At 32.2% G+C, this 25,725-nt stretch overlaps 1 protein-coding gene across 6 annotated transcripts in view; it reads left to right on the top strand.

The window, feature by feature from the left end:
• LOC118183304 (dynein axonemal heavy chain 2-like) overlaps positions 1 to 25,725 on the top strand; it is a 405,957-nt gene that overhangs the window by 15,700 nt on the left and 364,532 nt on the right. For all 6 annotated transcript variants that reach the window (XM_085822262.1, XM_085822261.1, XM_085822260.1 and 3 more), the window contains exons 3-6: positions 2,610 to 2,799; positions 7,472 to 7,652; positions 11,665 to 11,795; positions 21,873 to 22,025. In XM_085822262.1, coding sequence (XP_085678388.1) covers positions 2,610 to 2,799; positions 7,472 to 7,652; positions 11,665 to 11,795; positions 21,873 to 22,025 — 655 coding nt within the window. The remainder of the gene's footprint in view (positions 1 to 2,609; positions 2,800 to 7,471; positions 7,653 to 11,664; positions 11,796 to 21,872; positions 22,026 to 25,725) is intronic.

The raw sequence follows: 25,725 nt of genomic DNA on the forward strand, positions 1-25,725 counted from the left end.
CAAACTCTGCCCCTGCCTCGTTCAGAAGACGAACTATGGCAAATAGTTGAAAGGGAATGGAGAGCCATCCCTCAGGACACCATCCGCACTCTTACTGACTGCCTAGACGTGTTTCTTCGTGCAACGCTGTCCACGGTGGTCCTACATCCTACTGAGCGACGCTGTTCTGGATCTGTATTCTGACTATCATTTTGAAATAAAGCTTACTTATTGCTGCTTGCTGTCTCTGTCTTTTTTCCAAATTTCATCACTTTCTGACCACCCCTTCTTGGTGTTGCATTTTTCAATGTCGAGCAATGTGTTTCTTTCCTTGCTTCTTAAAATATGTCTGAAAATTTGTTAAAGCATAAAATAAAAACATGGTGGGCTCACTTTTAAAGAATTATAAATAATTTAAACGGGTATATTTCGTATACCTTGCCACTTTAGAAGATGATTACTGCAATGTAACTTTTTGTAACAACCCTAAAGTTTTACTCGAAATAAATGTTTGAGATTAACTTTATTTGTTTTAATTTTTACTATTTATACACTGGATTTCTTCTTAAACTGGGTTTTCATTATTACTTCAAAACAACGCAAAGTTTGTTATAGTTTTCTATGTTAGATTTTACTACGTTACATCTGTATTTGTAACTATATATGTGCATACACTTTACACCTTGTTCAGTGTATATTGCATTTGACCTGAAAAACTCTAGTTATGTTCAATGAGTTAGTTTTTACATTTATTCATGGCGTCTGTAATTTTCATAAGTAACACGATATATATTTAACAGTGAATTAAGTCAATTTCTGCACCTTCAGTGTCTTTTTTTGCTAGTGGGATCAAAAGCAAACTTTCAGTTTTGTGCACCGTAAGGTCTGCCTTCTTGCCCGCTCCCGAATTGCTTGTTTTTGTATAGAAACTCTAATTTTAATTGTAAAAATTGTTTTTTAATTATTTTAACTGTATTTGGTGTTTTATGTTTTTCCATATTTTTTTGAATGAAGATATTTTGAGGTTTTATGTATTTTTTCCTTGTCGCGAAGTGAGAACGGAATGAATTGAATGAGAAATATATCTCTAATGAAATTCGAGGAAATAAGTTTAAATGGACTGAAAAAAAAAAGTGTATAATTTAATATTTCGTACAAGTAAGTCATGGACTGTACACAGATTTTTTTCTAAAAATTTTCTGGTTTCTTAATTAATTCAAAGAACACTGTTTCTTAGCATAAACTTGTTTAACAGCTACATCAATACGTTAATTACGCATATTGCAAATATGTTATAATAAAAACAGTCAAGAACTTTAAAACAGACTATTATTTTTACTTCCTTGTATGAAGTAAAGGAAGTATTGTAATGCGAAAATTTTCGGGTATCATATTTCAATGAAAATGGCCATTTTGACGCTATCGAATGCAATTTAACGTTGTTTTTGCGTGACAGCTGTACGTAAGGTCGGAATAAAGGACTCTTTTTCCCAAAGCGGGTTGCAAAAAGAATTTAAAATGGATTCAGAAAAGATTTTTTCGTGACGTTTGCACGTACGTACGTATGTATGTATGTGTGTATCTCTAAGTCAAAAACGAATAGACTCAGAACGTTGAAATTTTGTATATAAGACTGCTATATCAACTGTTTTTAATTGCTTTAGTGTTTTATATTTTTCTGTATTTTTCAATTTTTAATAAAGATATGAGGATTTATGTATTATTTTACATTGCAGCGAAGTGAGAACTGAATTAATTGAATGAGAAATATATCTCTAAAGAAATTTGTCGAAATACATTTAATTGAATTGGAACACAAAATGTGTATAATTGAATATTCCGTATAAGAAAGTCATGTGGTGTACACATCAGATTTTTTAATCATAATTAAAATACTAAATAAAAAGACATTTTGGGACACTTCAGTATTTTTTCATGATATCTTTCTGCTTTATTTGCCTATCTTCCGTTATCAAATCATGCCTTTTTTCTAATACGAGTAAAATATTTATTTAGAATCTTGAGGTTTTAATTTTTGAATTTTCTAATTCAGAAATTCCTGAAGAAAGGAAAATAAAAAGAGCAACCCCCCCCCCCCAAATTCAGAAACTGTGGCCATTATGTTCACAAATATTTATTTTCAAACAGCATTATTTTCCCAATTGTGCCAATAACAAAGCAGCAAGCACAGAATATCCAAATGTACTAGAAAGGCAATTTAAAACAGTTGAACAAAACTGCTTGTCAAAAAGGGATCAGGCTATAACTCACAAAGAATTAAGAGTTTGTAGAATTATAGTAGGTCTCTTAAGCTTGCACATTCTCCTACTGACTCAGCCCACATACTTCTGCGTCTTACCAAGGAAAAATTTGTGTTTATTTTAAACCATCAGCTAATGCCTGATCTACTGAAGAATACTGTCGGTCTGGTCGAATCCATACAAAATTTATACTGAACAGGATTTTCCTTTTCTTTAACTTTAAAATTTTTTTATTAAAGTTTTGAAGTTATTAAGTGAACTAAAATATTAGTAGGTCAGTTTATGCATTTAATGTATTTTTTTCTTTTTATGTTTTGTAATATAGTTAACTTTTAAAATTTTAATTGTTAAAAATTATATCTTTTATAGATGCTTTCATTCTCTTACTACTGCTTTATGCTGTTACAAAGGAGCATCTTTAAAAGGCTTCCAGGGGGTTGGAAAAACAGAAACATTAAAAGACCTTTCACGACTACTTGGAAACTATGCTTTGGTCATTAATTGTTCTCAGAATTTAGACCATATTTCTCTTATACGCATGATATCTGGCATTGCTCAAGTAAGTTATTTTTGTAATTAGGCGTTTGAAACAAGTTGTGTATGTAATATAGTGCATAACTTTATTAGAAAAGGTACTTGTTATGAAAGTTAATTGAAAAGAAGAAATGTTATACATTATTTCCTTAATTTTATTTAAGAATTCAGTGATATATAAGAAATTAGTAAATTTTTGGGGCTTACTCAAAACTAATAACTAGTGCTATTGTTACAAATTGCTCAGCCGCGGTAGGATAGCTTGCCCACAAAGCAGGTTTAGGATAGACAGATTTGGCGTGGAATCGCCCATTTGGCGACAAAATTGGCGATATGCCATAGACGGATGGAGAACATTCTGGAATGAATTCTTACCGGTTGGCCCAAGGCAGGCCAAAAGCTAGATATATATTAGATTTATATATAGCACTATTCTAACATAGGTATTTTATACAAAATCGGACTTTTTCTGAAATAACATACCAATTTTTTTACATATTTCGATTCTACGACTCAAATTATGCCAGACTGTTAAGTTTTGTAAAAATCGTAAGAGTAATTTTTAAAAAATTAGCTCTCAAAATTTTAGCTCCTCAATGTTAATTGAATTTGGCATATTTTTATTAATATCTCTTTTTTATTAAACTTATTGATTCTTCCTTTCACATTTCGAAATTCAGGTTCATTCCAAATAAGATTCACCCATTTTTGTATTTTCAAATAATTTTTATAAAGTTTTCAAAAAAAATTTTGAATTATAATCTATAAAATTATTACCATCATCTGCTGGTGTACAAGTCCAAGTGTTTTCTCTTTGAACACCCAAATTCCTTGAAGTATTCTGAAAGTAAATTCAAAAGCATCCAACTTTTCGAAGCACCTTGGTATTTCTGACAGCCAAATTCTCCTTCAAATTTTTGCTTACTTTTCTCCCTAATTTTCTTCTTTCCTTCTACATTTATTTTCAGTGCTCACCACAAGAAAATTAAGATTTTCCGATTGTTACACTTCCATAAATTTTGCATTCTTGTCATTTTTTTAAAAATAGCAATTACATCAACTGCGTTTCAGTTGAAGACAGCTTTTCATTTTCTAGGCATTTTAACTATAAATAAAGTTTAAAGCAAACTCCAAAGGATAAATATTTTAATTAAAGAGATTTTTTGTTAAATGATAAAGAAATAAAACAGTCCAGCATTGTTTATTCTGTACCACTGAGTGACCCGATTATTATTTCGGCTACAAACAATCTAAATCATATTAAAGATTATGTTTTTTATACATTCTATAAAACGAGAGAAAATTAGCTACCTTAAAACATTCTTTCGAAGAGGATTAATGTAAAAATTTATACTTATATATATAATTTTTAATACTGGGACATGACCCCAAATATCAACGTCCTGTTTGCTTAAAAACATTGAGAAAATAAACATCAATCTTTCTCAGTTTTAGACAATTCAATTTAAATGTAGTCAAAGTAAAGTAGCAGACGATAACACGGCGAAGGTAAAAATTTACAAATATAATAAATAAATAAATAAAAGTAAGTAAAAAAAATTAAAAATTTGAATAATATCATCTATAATTTAAAGAAAATAGCTTTTCATATAGTATTAATAAATATTTATTAGGCATCATTGAGGGAAAAAATTTCATATAATTAATTCTCCCTATAAAACTTATTTGAAATTTAAGGTTAAAAATAGTTGTGGTAATTCATTGTAGCAAAAATCCATGAACCACATTTGGCGTTATTATCGCTCAAAAAAAAAGATGCCAAATTTAAAAACGCGAAAATATGTAAACGTGTATATCTTAGAAACTTTTGAATAAAAAAGTCTAATTTTTTGCAGGCATGCTTAGAACTACACCTACGTTAAGATCATGCTAAAAATTTTATAGGTTATAATTCAAAATTTGTTTCGAAAAAATTATAAAAAATTATTTAAAAATAGAAATTTAAAAAATAAAACGCAAAAAATGGGCGAATTTTATTTGGAATGAAGCTAAATTTCGAAATGTGAAAGGAAGAATAAAAATAGTTTAATAAAAAAAAGAGATATTAATAAATATATGCTAAATTCAATTAACACTGAGGAGCTAAAATTTTGAGAGCTAATTTTTTAAAAACTACTCGTACGATTTTTACAAAACTTGGCAGTCTGTCATAATTTGAGTCGTAGAATCGAAATATGTAAAAACATTGGTATGTTATTTCAGAAAAAGTCCGATTTTGTGTCAAAATACCTATTTAAGAATAGTGCTATATATAAATCTAATATATTTCCTAAGTCACGCTTTCGAGACATGAAAAACGCAATTTGAATTTTGTCAATCGGCCCAGTAGAAATAGAGATATAGAATTCGCCCTCCCCCCCTTTTTTTTTTCGCAGTGTACATTAATTGTGTATAGAGAATTGCCACTGTATCGTCAATCGAAATATTTTCGTTCTCAACAACGTGTGTGTCGCTTTCTTCACGATCGTTAGCGGTATTTTTTTGGATTTAGCGATCGGATGGATTAAGCAGTCTGGATGGATATTACGGATTTCGCATTCTGTTAATTGATTGATAATTGAAGGATTTTCGTCGCAACGGAGAACTTCTGTTACATCATTTTCATTTATTACCACATTTCTTCATAAAGTCCATTAGTTAGAAAATTTATCTTTTTGTTTGCGATATATGAAAACCTTTAAATTCGCGGCTGGTAATCAGAAAGTGTTCGCTATACATTATCGGCGATGTATCATGAGACTGGTGGCTAAAGACATGCTGTCCGTTAAATTTTGTTTATCTTCTATTGCACGCTGATGAAGTTTAAACCTGAATTATATAATATTAGTTATTTGTTATATTTATACCCATTTCCCACACGTGCTTAAGGCAGAGCTTAAATCGCGCCGGAGCCCACCAAACCTTTCCATTTTTGAGGTACTTCTCCATGTTTGAGATTAATTGTAATTCTAGCCTGAGCGCTCATGAACCCTAAATAAGAGGGCTTTAACCAGTTAACCAAATGGTAAAGGTGTGGTGCCCCTCTTCCCCGTTCCTAAACCTAAATAATGGGGGCTCCGACATTTTTTTATGTAACTGAACTATAATTCCAACAAAAAATAGTTTTGATTTCCAGTTTTATTTTGTAATAAAGTAACCTTAAAAATGGAATCTTTCCTCATCATTATGCTTTACCTGATAGCTAAAATTATAACTAATTACAGCTGTATGAAATTTGAATGATAAATTAAAGATAATATGCTTCAGTGAAGAGCCATACTATGAGACCTGAACTAGGCAAATTTCGTGGAAGTCAGATTACAGGTTTTACGTTTGTGTAGTGCCAATACTTTTGTGTAGTGAGCATGGGTGGTAAATTTTGTGGATCGTGGATTCTCCCCTTAAAATAACACGTTATACTATATATTTAAAGCTCAAGGCGCAACGTTAGGAGTAAAGTTATTCAGTAAATGGAAAGTCAGCGATGTTTCGATATAGAATGTTTCGTTGTAAGAAGTATGGAAAGCAGAAAGGCGGCTGCGGGGTCAAATTATCGATCGGGGGTACTGCTTTACGTTAATACATGATTAATATGGAGGTATTTGATTTAGTGCCAAAGTGAAATTAAGAATCAGGACTTTCCGTATGTTTTATTATTAAACAATATCAAATGCGCATGCGTAAAGCATACAAAAAAATTCTCTGAGAAAAAAATCTGTTGCTGTTGGTCCTGAGCTCCTAATTTTAGATCACTCCGGATATTGGAATCCAGATTTCGGACTTTGTGCTGCATTTCATGTAATGTAATGTAAGGTTTATCCTAAGTTTTTAAAAATTATCATTTTAGTTAAAGCTACTTTCCTGATGCTTCTATAATTTCAGCTTACAAATTTCCTTCCAGAGGGTGTTTTTAGAATCGCGGTTAAATGCAAATGAAGGAAGAGCAGTACTTAAGTCGAAGTTCAACTGGCTTCGTTAGACAGCCTGACTAACGCCCATTCGGCTTTTGGCTACTTTCTCTCTAAGCTATTACTTACGCTCGGCCGTATTTCAGGCCCTTGATAGCTTCGCCGTTTAGTTAGCATTTAAGGGTTTAGTTAGCATAACTCTTTCGGCAATATCTTTTTAGCTAAGCATTAGTTAAGTTTGATTGAGCACTTTGGACGGGTGTCAACCCGGTGGCATTTGGTTCGCGGAACTGCCAACCGGATGGTCCAGGCGTTGGGTTTGGGCGCCCTGTGCAAGCCTCCCATGTGGCCTCTCTGGCTTTACTCTGTATAAGGGCGGACGTGGCCCTATATGCTAATTAACTTAATAGTAAAGGGGTGGTGGCCACGTCCTCCGTCACTATCACTATCACTAGTACGAGTTCAAGCCCAAGTGGAGGCTGTTTTGTGCGTCCTGAGAAAGGGCCATCTGTAAAACTTTATTTTAAAAAATAAAGAGTAATTAACCCTTCTCAAGTTTACGTGTCTGTCTCGTGAACTAAAGCGATTATTCGTTTACCAGTTCTGAAGGTTCCATACACATAGCTGTAAATTTTAGGTTTGGAACCTTATAGTAATCACTGAAATTTTGCTTCAGTTACATAGTAGAAAAACTAATTTTATAACAACTTTAAATTTTTTTGTTTTTATTCGCAGGAAAAAAATTTCATTTAGATGTAACAGAAGTTAAAATAATTCATGTTTTCATAGATAGGAGCATGGGGCTGTTTCGAAGAATTCAGTTGCATCAAAATTGAAATTCTTTCTGTATTATCACAAGAAATAAACAGCATTTTAAATGCTTTATCGTCTAAAAGATATTTTTTCCCTTTTTGGGGCATGGACACTCCTGTTCAGGAAAACTGTGGATTATTTTTGACTATAAATCCAGGTATCGTAATAAATCTCTTTCCTAATATATTTACTTTACAGCTAGCTCATTGAAGTTGTATATAAAATGTGTAGGATCATTGTAAAAGAATGCTGGGATTAACAAAAGTATTCCTTAAAAACTATTAAATATTCTGAAGTTATTCAAATGTTAAAATGACAATAGTAAAAATATATTTTATGCTAAATACTGTAATATACGGTGTTAGAAACATCATTTATTAATTACGTAAATTTGCAAATGTGCATAAAAATTATCAATTGGTTATATTATAAATTAAATATATTTTAATTTCTATTAATTGTATTAATAAAATAAAAAGTTAAATTTTTAAGTGTGTTTATTGTTTTTAAATTATCCCGTTATTAACTAATTACAGCTGTATGAAATTTGAATGATAAATTAAAGATAATATGCTTCAGTGAAGAGCCATACTATGAGACCTGAACTAGGCAAATTTCGTGGAAGTCAGATTACAGGTTTTACGTTTGTGTAGTGCCAATACTTTTGTGTAGTGAGCATGGGTGGTAAATACCTAGTAAATATCTAATAGTACCAAAATGTTTTGAAAACGTGATTAAAATGTACTTCTTTAAGACTGTTTCACTATTGAAAATGTAACAGTGATAATGTGATAACCTAAACCAAGATCATACAGAATTTCTGTCTCTTTTTTTTTTCCTTCCAGAAATATCACTAAGCAGCAAAATATCAAGTTTAGTTGTAATACCATCATAATACAAGTACATTGGGATATCTGAAAGGGATAGGTCAAATGATTATTTTGAGTATTTATTAGATCATCAAGGACACATTCCAGAAGAATTCAGGTCCAGAGTAATTCCAGTCCAAAATAACTTTAAAATACCCAGAGTGAGCTGCGCATTTTAAAGTTGCGACACATGACAAGCTTGATCTAATGCCATCAAAATTTGTATGTGTGTTTCCGAATGGATTACAGCAACAGAAAATTCTGAATTTATTTTTGGTGTACCAGATTTTATTTTTGGTCATCCAGGTGGATTCAGGGATTTCTATGACATTTTCAGATGTCAGGTGGCTAATAATTTAATAAATGATATGCATAAGCTTCAAATCATATCCGGAGAAACAAAGGTACTTCGAAGAATCATCGGTCAGACTGCATACCATAAAACAAATATAATCACTTCATATTTAAAGCATCCTTAAAATAATGTTTGAAATTATACTTCATGAAAGAAGAAATTCAAAACTCAAAGCTTCAAAAGGCTGTAGCGATATTAGGTTATTTCGAAGCAGGAGAGATGAAAAATCAGCAATGCCTTTTCCGGGACTCGAACCACGGACTTCTCGAATACGCGTTGAGCGTGTTGACCACTACACCACGAAGGCATCCTAAGAAGGCGGGATAAATACCTTATAAGACTTTGAAGAACTTAGTAAAGTAGCAACAAACTTAATACTATGTAAGGTGCATAATGTGGAGGGCTGTTACTTTACATCTCTGAAGCTAAATTATTATGATTCGTACTTTCATGTCGGTTTGCATCACCGGTGACTTTTCTCCATATCCATGTTGTCTATTATTTATATGGGCAAAATTAAAGAGAAAAATGCTAACCACCTTTGTAGTTGCACTTACTGGAAGAATTAGCTAGTCAGAATCTAAAAAGCGGTACAAATTAAACAACTTGCAAAGTAAGCGCATGTTACTGGGCTAACAGTTGCACATGCAGTGTCTGAATAAGCGATAGTACCGCTCCCTAGGTAAAGCGAAGCATGAATTCGAGCTCCGTCTCAACGAGAAACACGAATATGGGCGCTGCGTAGACGTGTTCAGCAACTAGTTTCAGAATGAATTCTCATAAATTCAAAATTTGGTACAACTTATCTTATATTTAAATTTAGCTATTAAAAATAACTATTCAAAACGACTAGGAAAAGTACTTGCTGATATTTGTTGAAATGCTTGCTCCATCATGATTTGGAGTGTGGAGGTTTTTGCACTATTTAAGTAGTGCAAAAAACTTAGGAGTTAGGAGTTTTTTGCATCATATTATTTATTCACTATGTGGAGTTTTTTTGCACTACTTAATGAAGTGTTATTACTTAATGATTTATTAATTCAAAGTGAAATTATATATCCTTTTTCACTGGATTTCTTGCAACAAATGTTTCTTACAACTAAAGTTAGAATAATTTTTGTGTTGGCAAGTTACAAAATTCATGCATTGAAAACATAAAACCTTCATTTAGATGTTTAAAAAACTACATGCCAAGATATTATCCTACGCACATTGGAAATTGATATTTTTGCCACATTTTTATATTCGAATCATTCATTATGATTAAGTAATTTTGAAATAATGTGTTTTATAATCCTCCCTTTTTTTTATTTCTGTGGTTACACATCATATATTTTAGTGTCGAAAATTTTAATCAGTAAAATTTATTGCAAATTTCCTAAATACTTTTACATCATTAACATTTTCCTGATAAATACTGTAGGTTTTCACAAGCATAGCCATAATTATATATGCACATATCTAGACATGAATAATGTCTTTCGTATACTGCAACTACATTATTAAACTTAATTAGATTTTTGTTAAATTTATTTAGATTATTAATATATGAAATGGGCATAATTTTTTGATTGATTACTACAGCTGTGTGTTTTAGTAGTAAAACATCTTCTTAGTATTCTAAAATTGCATTATAATTCACATTAGGAAACATAATTTCAATGCATTGCAGTTATTTTGATGTAATTTACTTAAGTTGTATCAACAATGCTTTATTGTGAGAGGGAAGGAGAGTTAAGTTAGAAGTAATTACGGGCTGTCAATTTTTTCAAGTCCTGCAAGTTTAATGTTCAATAAATGTTAGCTATAATTAGCAATTCTATGCTCTGTTTACCTTAAAAAGTATGTTCTTAAGGAGAAAAGTAATTTCTTTTGTATGAATAAAGCCACTTTTCGATGTACACAAGATAGGAAGTATAATGCAAAATGCATTTAAAAGCTTACTTCAGATATAGGACAGTTTTTTTAATATTTACACAAGTGAGTTGATGAATAGTAATTAATATAAACAAATTGCAGTATATTTTACGGATTACTTCTAAATTTTTACCTTTTCATGAAGACCCTTTTTAGATAAATTTAGGCTCAGAATCTCAGAAGCAATCTGTGAAATCTATTGCAACAATAGATGAATATTCCAACCAAATTAGAAAATCGGTTTACATAATGTATTTAGAAAGACTGTGATCATACTGAAAGTTTGAAATGAAAGTAGTGTTGCAGCAGAACTTTAGAAATGCAATTATTATATGCAGTTTACAGTGCATTTTTAGCTTATATGCATGTCCAGTTTTCTGATTGTTTAAAACTGAATCAAGAACTTTATAAACATAGTTTATTTTTTGAATTAATTACTATTTTCTATATTATGAAATTATTATTGTATTATAACAGTTCTATTACTTTTGCAAACGTTAAAAATAGATAAATATATAAATAAACTAATAAAAATTCTGAAAAGAAACAGCTTGCATGCTACTACTTTTTCCCACCTATGCTGTGTGTTGCCAAAACAATTGCTAATCTAGAATATTATACCGTAGTAACCTGATACCAGATTCTTTTCTTACAGGAGAAGCATTTTAATATTACTAAGGCATTTAAATATAGATCTACTAGTATTTATGATTGGATTTATTATGTTATTTATTTTGTGAAATAATATAGCTTAAGTATAGCAATTCCATCTATGTTCAAGAATATTTTATTTCAATATATAAACTAATAATGTACTATTTTAGAATTTAAAACGTAATAATATTTTTATATTCATCTGAGTTATAATATAAAAAAAATAATTTGAGAAGTACTTAATTATGTTTATCATTTATTTTTATGTCATTTCTTGATGAAAAGGTTTGTTTAAAAATCATTTTATTCAAATTTACCACCATTCACTTTTACTAACTGTTAAGAGTAATTTTCTTTATTGTTGTACAATATAGTTTCCTATTATCATGGATACAACCTGCCTCCTTTGTTATCTGATTTGTTTAGACCCGTGTCTATGATTTCACCTGATATTGAAGCAATAATTCAAATTAACCTTTTTGCTCTTGGGTTTAAAGAACCTAAAGTGAGTAGTCCTTTCTCCCTTCTCTTTTACTTGCATGCTTTAATCTTTAATACAGTTATACAGTAAAGCCTTAAATTGTGTAATATTTCATAAGACTAATGATGGAAGTTAAAATAAATATTTCCACAGGCATAGTCTTCTAAAAATATAGATGAGCTTTATACCAGATGATTAATTTTTCTTCCTTCCCAAATAAAGGCAGTATTCATTTGTCATTAACAAAAATTTTAGTTTAAATAAAATTAAAATTTATGTCTCTTTCATGTGATGTAGAATTTATCAATTTCCCGAAATTTGGTACTAATCCCGAATTTTGACTAAATTTATAAAATTAGAAGTGATAGAGCTCTATGAAAGTCGTCAGGAATGAGAGAAAAAAATAGACTAGTAAAATAATTGAAATTAAAATTCGATAAAATGTAAAGAGATAGACTTGAAATTTAATAAATTATTAAATCACCAATAAGTAATAAAATAAAATATCGGAGCTCGTCATATTTGGGGCTCCAGCTGGAATGGCAATTTCATTCAAAACTAAGAAACAGCTCAGCGGATTCTGGCTAAAGCCCTGAGTATAATGTACTGTGTATTTCAAGGGATGATAGAAACAAAGGCTATTCTTTTTTCAGCACACCATGAAAAAGAGTTAAATGGTTAAAGCGTCACTATTGAGAATAGAGAAAATGCTAGAAATAGCATGAGAGTATGGAAGGAAATTTTAACAGAGATGTGTAAACATGAAAATAAGAAGAGAAGAGTCCAGCACTTTTTCATCACGATACACAAATAAATATAATATGCATCATAATTATGATAAGAGAATCTGTGGAGAATGGAAGAGATCATATGTTAAAATTTGGACTAACACAGACTGCTTCAATGAGTTTCAATATTTAGTGTAATAATAAAATCTGAAATAGAGTCCTTACATAGATTAGGCGAGCTTTCTCAATTTCTTAGTTGAAATTTCAAATCTTGAACCTGAAATTAAGAATTAGTTATTTCAAAGGAATTTTCTTCCTCCTAATCCGTTTGAGAAATTTCTCTTGAGCATGATTTAATTGCACAACTCTTTTTTATTTATAGTTTTGGGATTGACAATGTAATTGGAAGCAGAGGAGTCACAAATTGATACATTATTTATTATTATTGGATTAATAATTTTTTTACTATTAAGTTTTTAGTTCTTTTTTTCATAATGATTTTTGTTTATCATTATTAACACTACTGAACTGTATCAGCTTTACAATTAAACCTATAATTTAATCAGCTGATACATGTTAAAAATTAAAAAAACAACATTTATATGTGTTCAGTTAATTTAATGTTATGGCGCTTTTTCATCATTCAAACTGCAACTCCATTTCTTTCCTATATTTTTATTTTATTTTTCTATACATTAAATATATATTTATATATTTTTATTTCTTATACTTAAGAAACATAAAACAAATACAATTCCTATATTTAGGAAAAATAAGGAAATTGCTGTTCAGGTAACAGATATTTTATTAGAAATCTTGCTGCCATTATAAAATATCAAATATTATTAAGAAGCATAATAGCTTATGTTTCCCCTTTGATAAAATAATATATTATTACAATTTGAATACTGTAAGAGAGATGTCATGTTTAGCAATGATTCATCAGTTCTTGATGCCAGAATTTTTTTCTTTGTGATGAAAACCTTTTCTGAAGTTTTTAACCTTGATGAAAACTCTTATGATGGTCATATTCTGTAAAACATCATTTCAGGAAAATGACCAGCATTTCTTACTACGTAGATATGAACATCATCTTTGTAAGGCAGTCTCCTCCTAAATTATTCAAACCACATTATTACGTATTTCCACCGTCATTCTGACTAGAGGGCGCTGCGTTCGTCCTAATAGTCAGTGGCAGGCAGGATACTAAAGGTGTAGGACATGGAAGGCAGAGATGCCTAATAATATATCTCTAATTGATTGAAATTTTCGTATATTTTCTTGTAAATAAATGTTATTGTTAACAAAACCTCGTATTATCTCTTGGATGCGCCTTTAGTCTCACAGAACCATTAGATGCAAAATTAATGCATCTTGTCCGCGAATGTGGAATACCGGAAGTAATTAGTCATCATTACTGGATTATACTTCAGAGAAGTTTGGATACTTTACGCACGCTTTTGGATACGTAACATTGCATACTGGACTGTGGAGGTAAGACCTTTTGCACTCACAAATTCGGAGTTAGTATGGATAAGCTTTCGAAAATAATTGAAAAAAGAAGTAACGTTCGCGCTAGTGTTACTAAACTAGTTAAAAGAGTGCAGAAGCTCGATGAAGCTGTCGAAGATGTAAGTTCATTATCAGAACTACTAGAACTATTAGAAACGAAGGAGCAGATCTTGAAAAGCCATGATTTAGAGGTGGAAGCACTCATAGATGATCCGGAAAAATTTAAAGGTGAATTAAAAGCTTCGGAGGAATACGATGACAAAATATTGTTAGCTAAGATTAAACTAAAAAGCAAAATTAAAGAATTAGCAGCAGAAAATGTTCAGCGGACTTCTTCAGTTCTTAACCCCTTAACTGCCGCGGGCGTATATATACGCCTTGCTCAGCCGATGCGTTAACTGCCCCAGATTCGCCCAGATGCGCAGCCGATGCGTTAACTTTGCGAATAATTTTAGGTGTAGCAGCGCAAAGCAAATGATAGCAGTTTGGAAGGACGTATATATACGCCTGGGGCAGTTAACGCATCGGCTGAGCAAGGCGTATATATACGCCCGCGGCAGTTAAGGGGTTAACACATCTAGTGTTTCGGAAAACACTGTTACGGCTTTAAAATTACCAAAGTTAGAAATTTCGCGATTCTCTGGTAATTCTGGCAAATTTATGGAATTCTTAAACTGTTTTGATAGCGCAATCGGTTCAAACAATTCACTTACGAAAATTGAAAAATTCCAATATTTAAAATCTCTTCTTTCTGGTCCTGCATATAACGTTGTTGCGGGTTTTGAATTAAATGAGAAAAACTATGACTCATGTCTTGAGCTTATAAAACAAAGATATGGTAGAACTGATTCTATTATAAATTCTTACATGACTAAATTATTAAGTTTAGAACCCGTGAGAAGTTCGTCTAATGTTAAGGGTTTGCGTAAATTATACGATGAAATAGAAGTTAATATAAGAAATTTGCGTTCATTAAATGTAACGGAGGGTTCATATGGGCATTTATTGAATCCAGTATTATTGAAGTTGCTACCACAAGATTTGGTGTTAGATTTTCACCGAAAACGAAACAGGGAAGTGAATTGTGAGGTTTCGGAAATTATTACGTTTTTGAGAAATGAAGTCGAATCTAGGGAAATTGCCGAAACTGTGATGAGCCCCCTAAAAAGTTACGAAACAAAACGATCCTTTTCCCAAAATTATCAAAGTGGTCAAACTTATCAGAAAAACTATTCAAAGCCTAAAAATATATCAACCGCTTCAGCGTTAAATACACAAATAAAAAATGCTTGTTTATTCTGTGACGGTCATCACGATTCCTTAAGTTGTAAAAAATTGGATGTAGAACAAAAAATAAATAAGCTTATGACTGAAGCTAGATGCTGGTGTTGTTTCCAGAAATATCACGTGTCTCGTGTATGCAGGGCAAAAATATCGTGTAAAAATTGTTTAAGCAATTTTGATCATGAGTCTGTGTGTAGAAAAGATAAACCCGTTAATGTTAAGACGAGAGGTTGTGAGAAGCAAGTGGAAGGCGAAACTGTTTTGAATGACTCACAATCTAAATCTAATAAAAGCGCCGAGAATATTTCTGTGTTTCATAGTAATATATGTACCAAAAATAAGCCCTTTTTACAAACATGTACAGTTTTAGCCTGTTCGGATAAAAATTCAGTCTTAACTAATGTTATTTTAGACAATGGTAGTCATCGAAGTTTTATTTCATCTCGATTAGTTAAAGAATTAAAATTAAAGCCAATACGCTACGAAAGAATAGCTATTTTTGCTTTCGGAGACAAAATAGCACGTGAGAAGGAATACGGTATCGTTTCATTGACATTGCGCAATAGGGATCAAAGTTCGAAATCGTACGAGTTAGAAGGTGTCATAACGGATTATATATCTAATTTGTCCTTGAAAATTCCTGATGTATCTATTCGCAACGCGTTGAAGGAAAGAGGTTTACCTTTGGCTGATTCATTTTCTGGCGACTGTCAGACGGAAATACTTATCGGATGCGATTCATTTTGGGATGTTGTTTATGACGAGAGAGCAAAGTTAAATGAAAACATTACTGCGATAAATTCTTGTTTCGGTTGGTTACTTGCGGGAGTGAAAGGAAGTAATAAATTGACTAATAATTATGAAAATGTATGTTTAGTCATGGACTCTTCTTCCATTTTGTGCGATTTGAAAAAATTTTGGGAAATAGAAGAATTTCAGTCAGACAAACAAAACTTTTCTGAATGGGACAAGCAATTGATTGAAAGATTTGAAAATTCTCTGGAATTTAATGGGGAAAGGTACGTTTGTAGATTGATGTGGAAGGAAAACTTAGGATCTGCAGTTGGGTTGAATTCTAATTATGAGGTTGCGAAAAGGCGTTTTGATTCGTTAAAGCACAAACTAAATAAAAATCAGGAAATTTATGACCAGTATAAACAAATTATATCGGATCAGTTAGAATTTCAGATTATGGGAAAATGTGTTAATGAAGATAAAAATTCAGGATATTATATGCCCCACAGAGCGGTAATTAGGGATGACAAGGAAACAACTCGAGTTAGAATTGTTTATGACTGTAGCAGTAAGGCTAATGAAAATAATAAATCTTAATAATTAATGAGTCTCTAGAATCGGGAGTAAATCTTTATGCAAATTTATTGGACATAATTCTTAAATTTCGAGAATATCAAGTTGCATTTTGCAGAGATTTAGAGAAAGCTTTTCTTATGATAGAGATTGCGGAGGAAGATAGAAAATACCTTAAATTTTTGTGGTTTCCCGAAGAGGTAGGTGAATCAACCGAAACTCTTCATTTAAATCGTCTCCCATTCGGTTTAATTACTTCGCCATTTTCCTTGGCTTGCGTTTTGAAATTTCACATTAAGAAATTTAAGGAACATCATCCAAAATGTTATGACATGTTAAATTCTTTTCTTTATGTTGATGATCTCTGCTATGGAGCCAGTACTGTTCAAGATGCTTATTATTTGACGTCTACGGCAATAGAGATATTAAAAGCAGCGGGATTTCATTTGAGGAAATTAAAAACTAATTGTCCGGAATTGTATAAACTTTGGAATGAAAACCGATATGAGGAAAATACTGACTTCGGGCAAGGAACAGGTTTCTTGGGATTGAAGTGGGATCCGATTGAGGATAAAATTAAATTAGATTTAAGAGATGTTAGGGATTCCATTGATGCTAGAATCACCAAGCGTCATGTTTTGAGAGTTATTTCAAAGATATTTGATCCATGTGGACTGATTAGTCCCTTTGTAATCACTGTGAAAATTCTTCTGCAAGAGATGTGGGAACGTGGTCTACAAGTCTACAATGGGATGAAGATTTGCCAAGTGACCAACAAAATAAATGGAGAACCTGGTGTTCTGAACTTTGTGAACTTGAATCAGTATCTATTGAAAGAAGGTTTTTTGAAAGTGTAGAAATAAGTGAAGTTTCTCTTCATGTGTTTTGTGAAGCCAGTCCCAAAGCATATGGGGCTGTTGCGTTCCTAAGGTACGTGAATTACAATGGCCAAATCAAAGTGAGCTTTATAATGTCAAAAAGTAAAGTTGCTCCTTTAACTCTTTCACATCGAGAGAGGACAAAATCTCAATTTCCCAAACATCGAAAACGCCCGTATCTAAGAATTTCTCCTGGAATGCTTTTCCTTCCCCCATGACAAGTTGAATACTACAGCGCTAACAATAGCCTTACTTAAGTAAAGCGAGAACTTCTTTCTTCGACGCTTTGACACTGGGATTGCAACTTCGGGCATCAAAAGCTAAACACTGACAGTAAGCAAAGGAAAGGAAGGAACAAAGGAAACAAGGAAATTGACAACAAAGAATGATTGACGTGTGATTTAACAACACCTGAAAGCAATGAGTAATGCAGTAACGTGATGGGGGAAAGCACTGGGTAGGAAATTATTCAGGCGTTTCGGGCGTCGAGCCGATGTCTGAATGCTAGGGCGCTTTGGGCGACTTCGATGCGAAAGAGTTAAAAACTTTGACTCTTGCAAGATTAGAGTTAATGGCAGCTCTCCTCGCTGCACATTTAGGAAATTATTTACAAGGTCTATTTCCTAATTTCGCGAAACAAATTTTCTTTTGGAGCGACTCTCAAATCGTCCTTCATTGGTTGAAAGGGTCTTCTAAACAATGAAAACCATTTGTCGCCAACAGAGTAGCTCAAGTGCAGTCGCTGACTCTACCAGAGTGTTGGAACCATTGCAGTGGCTCCGACAATCCCGCAGACCTTACTACTAGAGGAGAATCGGCTAGGAGGATTCTTACAAGTTCTCTGTGGTGGTCAGGCCCTGTTTGGTTGTCTAAAACACTTTACTCGTGGCCTCTTCAAGAATCGCTACATCATTTTAATTACATCTGTGCTGAACGCGTTGTAGTGAAAGAGCGACGGGGACTGCACTGGTTAATTCCATGGTAACCAGTTCAGCTAATGGAAACTTACCTATGTCGTCGTTACTGGACGTTAATGACTTCAGCGAATTAAGTAGATTACTGCGTGTTACTGCTTGGATTAAAAGGTTTGTGCACAATTCTAAACCTAATTCTACAAAATTAAATGGACCTATATGTGCTCCAGAACTCGAGCAAGCTTTGCGTTTTTGGATCAAAGCTACTCAATTCAAGCATTATAGTACAGAAGTTACCCAACTTCTTTCTAAAGGAACTATCGATAAGAGTTCACGCATATTTAATTTGAATCCTGAACTTGATGATAATAACTTACTTTGTTTAAAGGGACGTTTACAGTTTTCAAGTAACGATATGCGAGCCAAACATCCTTGGCTTCGTCCATCTAATGATAAATTTGTTGAACTACTTATCTGTGATTCTCATACTAAAATGTGCCATTTAGGTGTTGATGCAACTTTAACACATTTACGAGAACAATTCTGGATTGTTAAAGGTCGTCAATTTGTGAAAAAAGTGTTAAATAACTGTCTGATTTGTAGACGATTCAAAGTGAAATCTGGAATGCAGGTGGTTGCCCCTTTACCGCCTGATAGAATTCAAGAGCATCCACCATTTGATGTATGTGGTGTGGATTTTGCCGGACCATTTTTTGTTCGTGATTTTAATTCAAAGTGTTATTTACTTATATTCAGCTGTGCGGTAACAAGAGCTATATATATATTCTTAACATAAGTGCTGATTCTTTTTTGTTAGGATTCCGACGATTTGTTTCTCGTCGAGGATTATGTTCCACTATATATTCTGATAACGCCAAAGCTTTTAAAAAAGCAAATGGTGAATTGAAAAAATGGTGGAATAAGATAGATAATGATCAAGTTAAAAATTTGTTTGCTTCTAAAGGTATAGTTTGGAATTTTATAGTTGAAAAAAGTCCATGGTGGGGAGGTTTCTGGGAGAGACAGATACGGACGGTTAAAACCTGCTTAAAGAAAATTGTTGGACGATCCTCTCTTTCTTTGAAGGAATTGGAAACTGTTTTTTCGGAAATTGAAGCTCTGGTTAATTCCAGGCCTATCACGTATCTGTACAACGAACCCTCAGAACCCTCTCCACTCACCCCATCTCATTTTCTTATTGGTAAAAGATTGGTGTCTTTACCTGTAATAAAACATAAAAATGAAAATTTAAATGTTAATAAGAATTCTTTGGTAAAGAAATATAAATATCAGCAAACACTTTTGAATCACTTCTGGAACAGGAGAAAGGAATACTTACTTAATCTAAGATCAGCTTATGTTTCTCCACAACCAAGTAATATAGTTTCATTTAAAGTGAATGATATTGTTTTGATTAATGATGAGCGTTATCCCAGAAATGGGATAACGCTGATCAGCACGATGGGAAAAGCATGATGGGAAAAATTTTAGAGCTATATCCAGGAAGAGATGGAAAAGTTCGTTCTCTTCTTATTCAGACTCCTAAAGGACAAATAAGACGCTCAGTACAACTTGTGTATAATTTGGAAATTAATCCTTAATTGTGTTAGTTTAATTGAGTTGCAACCTGTTAATGTTCTATCTGTGTATTAATGATAGTTTAATTTTGCTTATATTTTAATGCTTGATATTTGAACAATTTTCTTTGGAAGTTAAAAGTGTAATTGGTTTTTGTATGTTAAGTCACTGAATAATTTTGAAGCTTTGTATTTGATATAATATGCTACTTATATTTTTATTCTTGTAATTTTAAATGGTTCCTGAATGTAAGTTTAGTTGAAATTCAATGGTAAGTGAACTCAAGTGAGTTCAGGTGGGGAGTATTACGTATTTCCACCGTCATTCTGACTAGAGGGCGCTGCGTTCGTCCTAATAGTCAGTGGCAGGCAGGATACTAAAGGTGTAGGACATGGAAGGCAGAGATGCCTAATAATATATCTCTAATTGATTGAAATTTTCGTATATTTTCTTGTAAATAAATGTTTTTATTGTTAACAAAACCTCGTATTATCTCTTGGATGCGCCTTTAGTCTCACAGAACCATTAGATGCAAAACACATGAAGCTGTGCGTGGTCGTCTTAGGAGATGTCACTTTATTTCATGCAGAGGGAGAATATATATACTTAATTCTGTTTTTATATGAACCGCTTGTACACGAGTTTCATTTAGCATGAATTTAAATTAAATGCTTCCTTCCCCTTTTTATGTCGTACTGGTTTAACACAAGAGAGCCAAACCCATTTCTAAGAATTTTGGTGGAGCATGCTGGGAAATTTCAGTGTGAACTGAAGTTGTTTGCAGCCTCTTACAGAGAATTATATAACGGCGTAACCAAAACGTAAACACAACAGTTAATAACTGAATTCATTCATAAAACTGGTGAAATACCAGAACCAGAAGAGACTCGTGCTGATTTTGCTCGAGAGCTCTCAAAAAGAATTCCATTAAAAGGGAAGAAGATGATGTCATCATCATTTCTACTGATTAAAAGTGATATTCCAGTTGTATACAAACGTATGTGTCATTTACTGTAGAAAGTGAAAATAAATAAAATCTTGTTAAGCAAAACATTTTTCTTTGGCTCATGGAGGAATTTTTAAATTTCAAATACGAATGTACTTTAATACATTTTTATAACATATTACTGCGTGTGTATTTTGTTGAAATCATGTAATACGCTTGCGAGTAAAACAAATATTTTCAGATGGTATTTTAAAATTATTTATGCTAATATTTTAGATCTAGAGCCAATTTTCTTTTCTTCTGTAAAAAGTCTTTTTTTTTTTTTTTTTTTTTTTTTTTTTTCATGTATTTTTTAAGAAGTCCGGTAAAAGCATAATTAGCTGTATGTGATGGTTCTGGAAACGAATCATAAAAGTATTTTCATACCAAGTCCAAATATTGGGTTTTTTCCAATCCTTTTAAATTATTAATAACAGAATTGCTAAATTGATCACATTACTGAAATCAAATATAAAGAGAAATACTGTTTAAAATTAAGCCTCCTCCCGGAAAAAAAAACTCAAATCGCATAGATTATGAATAAAACGCTATCGATCTTTAGAGTAATCTTACACAGAATTCTTCAGGAAATTAGCGAATTTTAAACTAATTGAATCTTTAAATATAAGTTCATATTTATTCACTTTTTTGAAGGTTCAAAGGTATTAAACTGGTTATAGGAGCATGCAGTTTAAGCAGATTTATAGTTGAAGTACTGTATACAAACTTCTACTTCTTCTGAAGTACGTTTCACATTTGCATGTTTTCTGATCAGTGAGTCTAAGATACTGTTTTGAGAATTTCTTAATACAAATTTCTTCAAAAATTAATTTTTTTACCTCAAATATCACCTATTTTCACATTCAATATTTATGATTCTTATAGTTCTTTCCTTATATGTTATATTTTGATAGATACTTGCTGCTGATATTTATTTGATGTATAAAATGATAGCAGAACAATTGTCTAAGAAGGATTACTACAGCTTTGACCTTAGATCTGTTTGTAAGTTTCTGAAAGTTCTGCGAAACCAAAAAAGGAATTATGAAAATTTTCCAGATCATGAGGTACTATTATTTACTGATTTCTTTATAAGTTAATATTTTTCATTTCTTCAATTTTTTTTTTAAGTTAATGTAGTCACTGAAGGCTTTTTTACTCTGATGTTTTTTTTAAGTAATAATTTAATTAGCATTACTACTACATTAATTTCTCTCTCCAATAATTTTCAGTTTGATAAAAATGTTGAGGAAATGGCTCAAATTTTTTGTAATTGTAAATCTAACTAAGGAAGCATTCAATAGTAGTTGTTTCGACATTACAGTACTTAAATGCATTAATGTATTTGTTTTTATGAGTTTTTAAAAATACATACAATATAGTATATATATTTATTTTAATATTCAGTTCAGCATTTTCCAAGTCTTTTTCCATTTCCCTTTTTTTTGCATTCTTTCCTTTTTTTATGTAAGCGAGTGAAAAATAATGAACTTAAGCTATAATGCTTAAGCTAACAGAGCTGTAATGAAATTTTTCTTTAATCCTTTTACGAACATCTTATTGTTATTTTAAAGTTAAATTGTCTTTTTTAAGTGTTATGTTTGTTATATTTTCATGAAACATGGGAGAAAGTTGTTCTAAAACATTTTTTACAAATTAGGAAATCTGAAAGCCAAAGCGTCATAAAGCGTACCTGAATTTTCTTCAATGCTTATAAACCTCCATTATAAACAAAACTTATCTTAAAATAACCCAGTGAAGTGGAACTCTTTCAGTGAACTCTCCTGTTAAATATTTTGCATAATCGCCTGTAGTAACGGCAACCGCCGTCAATAAAAGGAGGTGCTTTCGTTGGTAGCGGTGCAGTTCATTTTCAGTTCGAGCCAGAGTAGACCTGCCCGGTGGAGAAGCCAGGGGATGATAGGTTCCGGTTCCCGTCCTGTTCCGGTTCCCGTCTTGTTCCGGTTCCAGTCTTGTTCCGGTTCCCGTCTTGTTCCGGTTCCAGTCCTGTTCCGGTCCTATTCCAGTTCCAGTGTGGCCGTTTAAGTCCAAAACACGTTGGAGCTGAAGTCTGAATCCAGCGAAACTAAAATGGAGATGTATGCCGAAAGGGCCAGATGGATTTTGTCCTTTTAAAGAAAGTGTTCTTCACCGTGACGGAATAGCTGACACTTTAAAGCATTTTGAATGTTTCCACCTAAGATGTTAAGTTTTCGTTTATGATGTTAAGTTTTTCATCATTTTTGAAGTTCCACTTGAATAAACCTTTAAGTTTTAGACAAGGTTTTGTGTTCTTCAGAAATTTTAGATTCGAAGTCAGATATATCACATAGGATTTAACGGGAAATATCAACACTCCTTTCCTCAATGCTTTTTGAAGAATGTTAACTTTTTGGAGATGGGACTATAATTCTTATCATTGACTTCTATATATTTTGCTTTACTTTTATTTTTAAACCCTCTTTCTTTTGTAGTTTATTCAAAATCTCATGGTTGCCTTATTTTGCTTATGATGTCAAACATTTCTTTTGCTAATCCTACTAAAGCAGATTTATATATATATAATATTACATAATCTGTGAATCAAATTTAGAGTGCATTTTTGAAGATAAATTTGTAAAGTTCTTGCGGTGGCTTGAAGATCACATTTGTGAACTTTTCCAGTATTTCTTGAAGCAATTATGACATTCCTTACAGTTTTTTTACAGAAAAATGAACTTGCAATAATTTCTGCTTATAAAATTATTTATTAATTTCTGCTTATAAAATTATTTAGATCAAAAGTCTGTGATTCTTTTTTTTACAATTGTATTTTCCTCTGTTTCGCTACTACTTCAATGCTTTCTACTAAAAAAGCTTTTTTGTCGCCAAGCCTTTTCTCTTTGATCGGCGGGGGGGAAATATGTAAGATAAAAAATATGTAGATCAAAATTATAATTTAAAGTAACGGTAACCCCTTCATTATTCCTCTCTATTGTAAAAATTGTAATATTCTGCTATCAGGATTGCGCCAGTTCTAGATCAATCCATCTTGCACAGCCTGCGCAACGAGGATTATTGGGTTATTCGGAACCTAAACTCAAAATTTTGAGAACCAAAACCTTTCTGGCCTAAACCAAAACCTTCCCCTTCGCGATCTTCCATATTGGATAAATGCGCACTTCTAGCTTGAACCTCTGTGCTGCTTGGACGCAATTTCGCTGTGCCGCTGAAAATAGGCACGATTTGGCAAATGAATTGTGGCTACAAATGTCAATTCAAATAAAAGGGAATTTAATACGCCTCGATTGTCAAGTTTCATATTTATTACAAATTCAACATTTTAATATTCTACGCAATTAGAATTTTTTATCTTCGATATGGATCAACGATCTATTCTATCTACGTGATGCGCAATCAGTATTTGTACGCTTCTGCATCTCAGTGTTCCTACATCTGTACCTCTCTAAATGTGTTTTCATTAAATATTTTTAAAAAGCCAAAATAATCATAATAAAGCAGTTATATAAATACTGTATTTGCTTGCTTTTTTCTCAACTTTTTTATGATATGTAAATCGAGAAAGGGAAAATCATGCAAATGATTTCATTTGCGAATGATATGACTTGAGTTGGAACATAGATGAGGATAAACTACCAGAAGCTATCACAATATTATTTATTTAAAAGAAACCTATGTTGCATCAAGTTATTCTATTTACAATAAAATTAATGTAAAATTCCTTACCTGCTGCATCTTCAGTGTTCGCGACGCCAGGCTTCTAATAATCACGTTTTCCAGTAAGAGTTTCTATTAGAATTAACAGGCCATCTTGTCTTTTACTTATTTATTCAAATAAAACTCTAATATACACTATTTACAAGGTAGGTGATAATTATTTTAAGACAGTACATTTTAATTGTTTTTCTGAGTCTGAAGTTTCGTCTTTACGCTCTTCAGAGCGGTTCCAATCTCGCCTCGTTCTTAGAACTCAATTAGAGAAAAAGTAAAGGAAGATGTGCCCGCCATCTAGTGGCAAGAATGGGACATCCTCCCACCTTTTGATTTTACCTCGATAAGATGGGAAAATCAAACCAAAATTTATCAATAATCAAACAAAAATTCAAGTACAACTTTCACAAATATGAAAAGTAACTAATGCTCTAAAATTAATACTTACAAAAGAAGTATTACACATCTAAACATTTTCTGCATTACATTCATACCATATCCAGATAACATGTTCCAATTGACTACTGTTTAAATTAAATTAAATTTCTATAATACTGAAAAGAAACAAAAATTAGTATAGCAATTTAAAAATATGTAACAGGTTTTACAGTTTTACACCATATCTAGTTTGATAGTTCATATCACTGTCACACTTATCGGCAGAGTTCTTTCTGTTCATGGTGAAGTCACTAAACAAGTTAGGTCTATCAAGTTCGAGAGGATAAATACGTTTCACAGGTCTTAGGAGTTCACCCGTTGCAGTTTTCACTTTGACAACACGTACTTCGTTGTCTTTCCCAGGATATACTTCTACAACACAACATTTCCTCGTAAGAGACACAGGATTTTCGAGAACATTTCTCAACATCTTCTTCACTGTTTGTACCAACCTCTCCCACCAACCGCCCCACCATGAAGCCCCCAGTTGGGGGAGTAAACTTGCACTGTATTCTCATACTAGTTGAATGGCATTCTATTTCTTTCCAATCTATCGATCTTAACAGATTTTCAGTTCCAACGAAATTAGTGCCATTGTCGTTGTAAATAATACTTGGA

This window comes from Stegodyphus dumicola, chromosome 8, assembly GCF_044657685.1.
Source record: "Stegodyphus dumicola isolate Sdum_Otavi_A_Nest chromosome 8, ASM4465768v1".
Taxonomy (NCBI): domain Eukaryota; kingdom Metazoa; phylum Arthropoda; class Arachnida; order Araneae; family Eresidae; genus Stegodyphus; species Stegodyphus dumicola.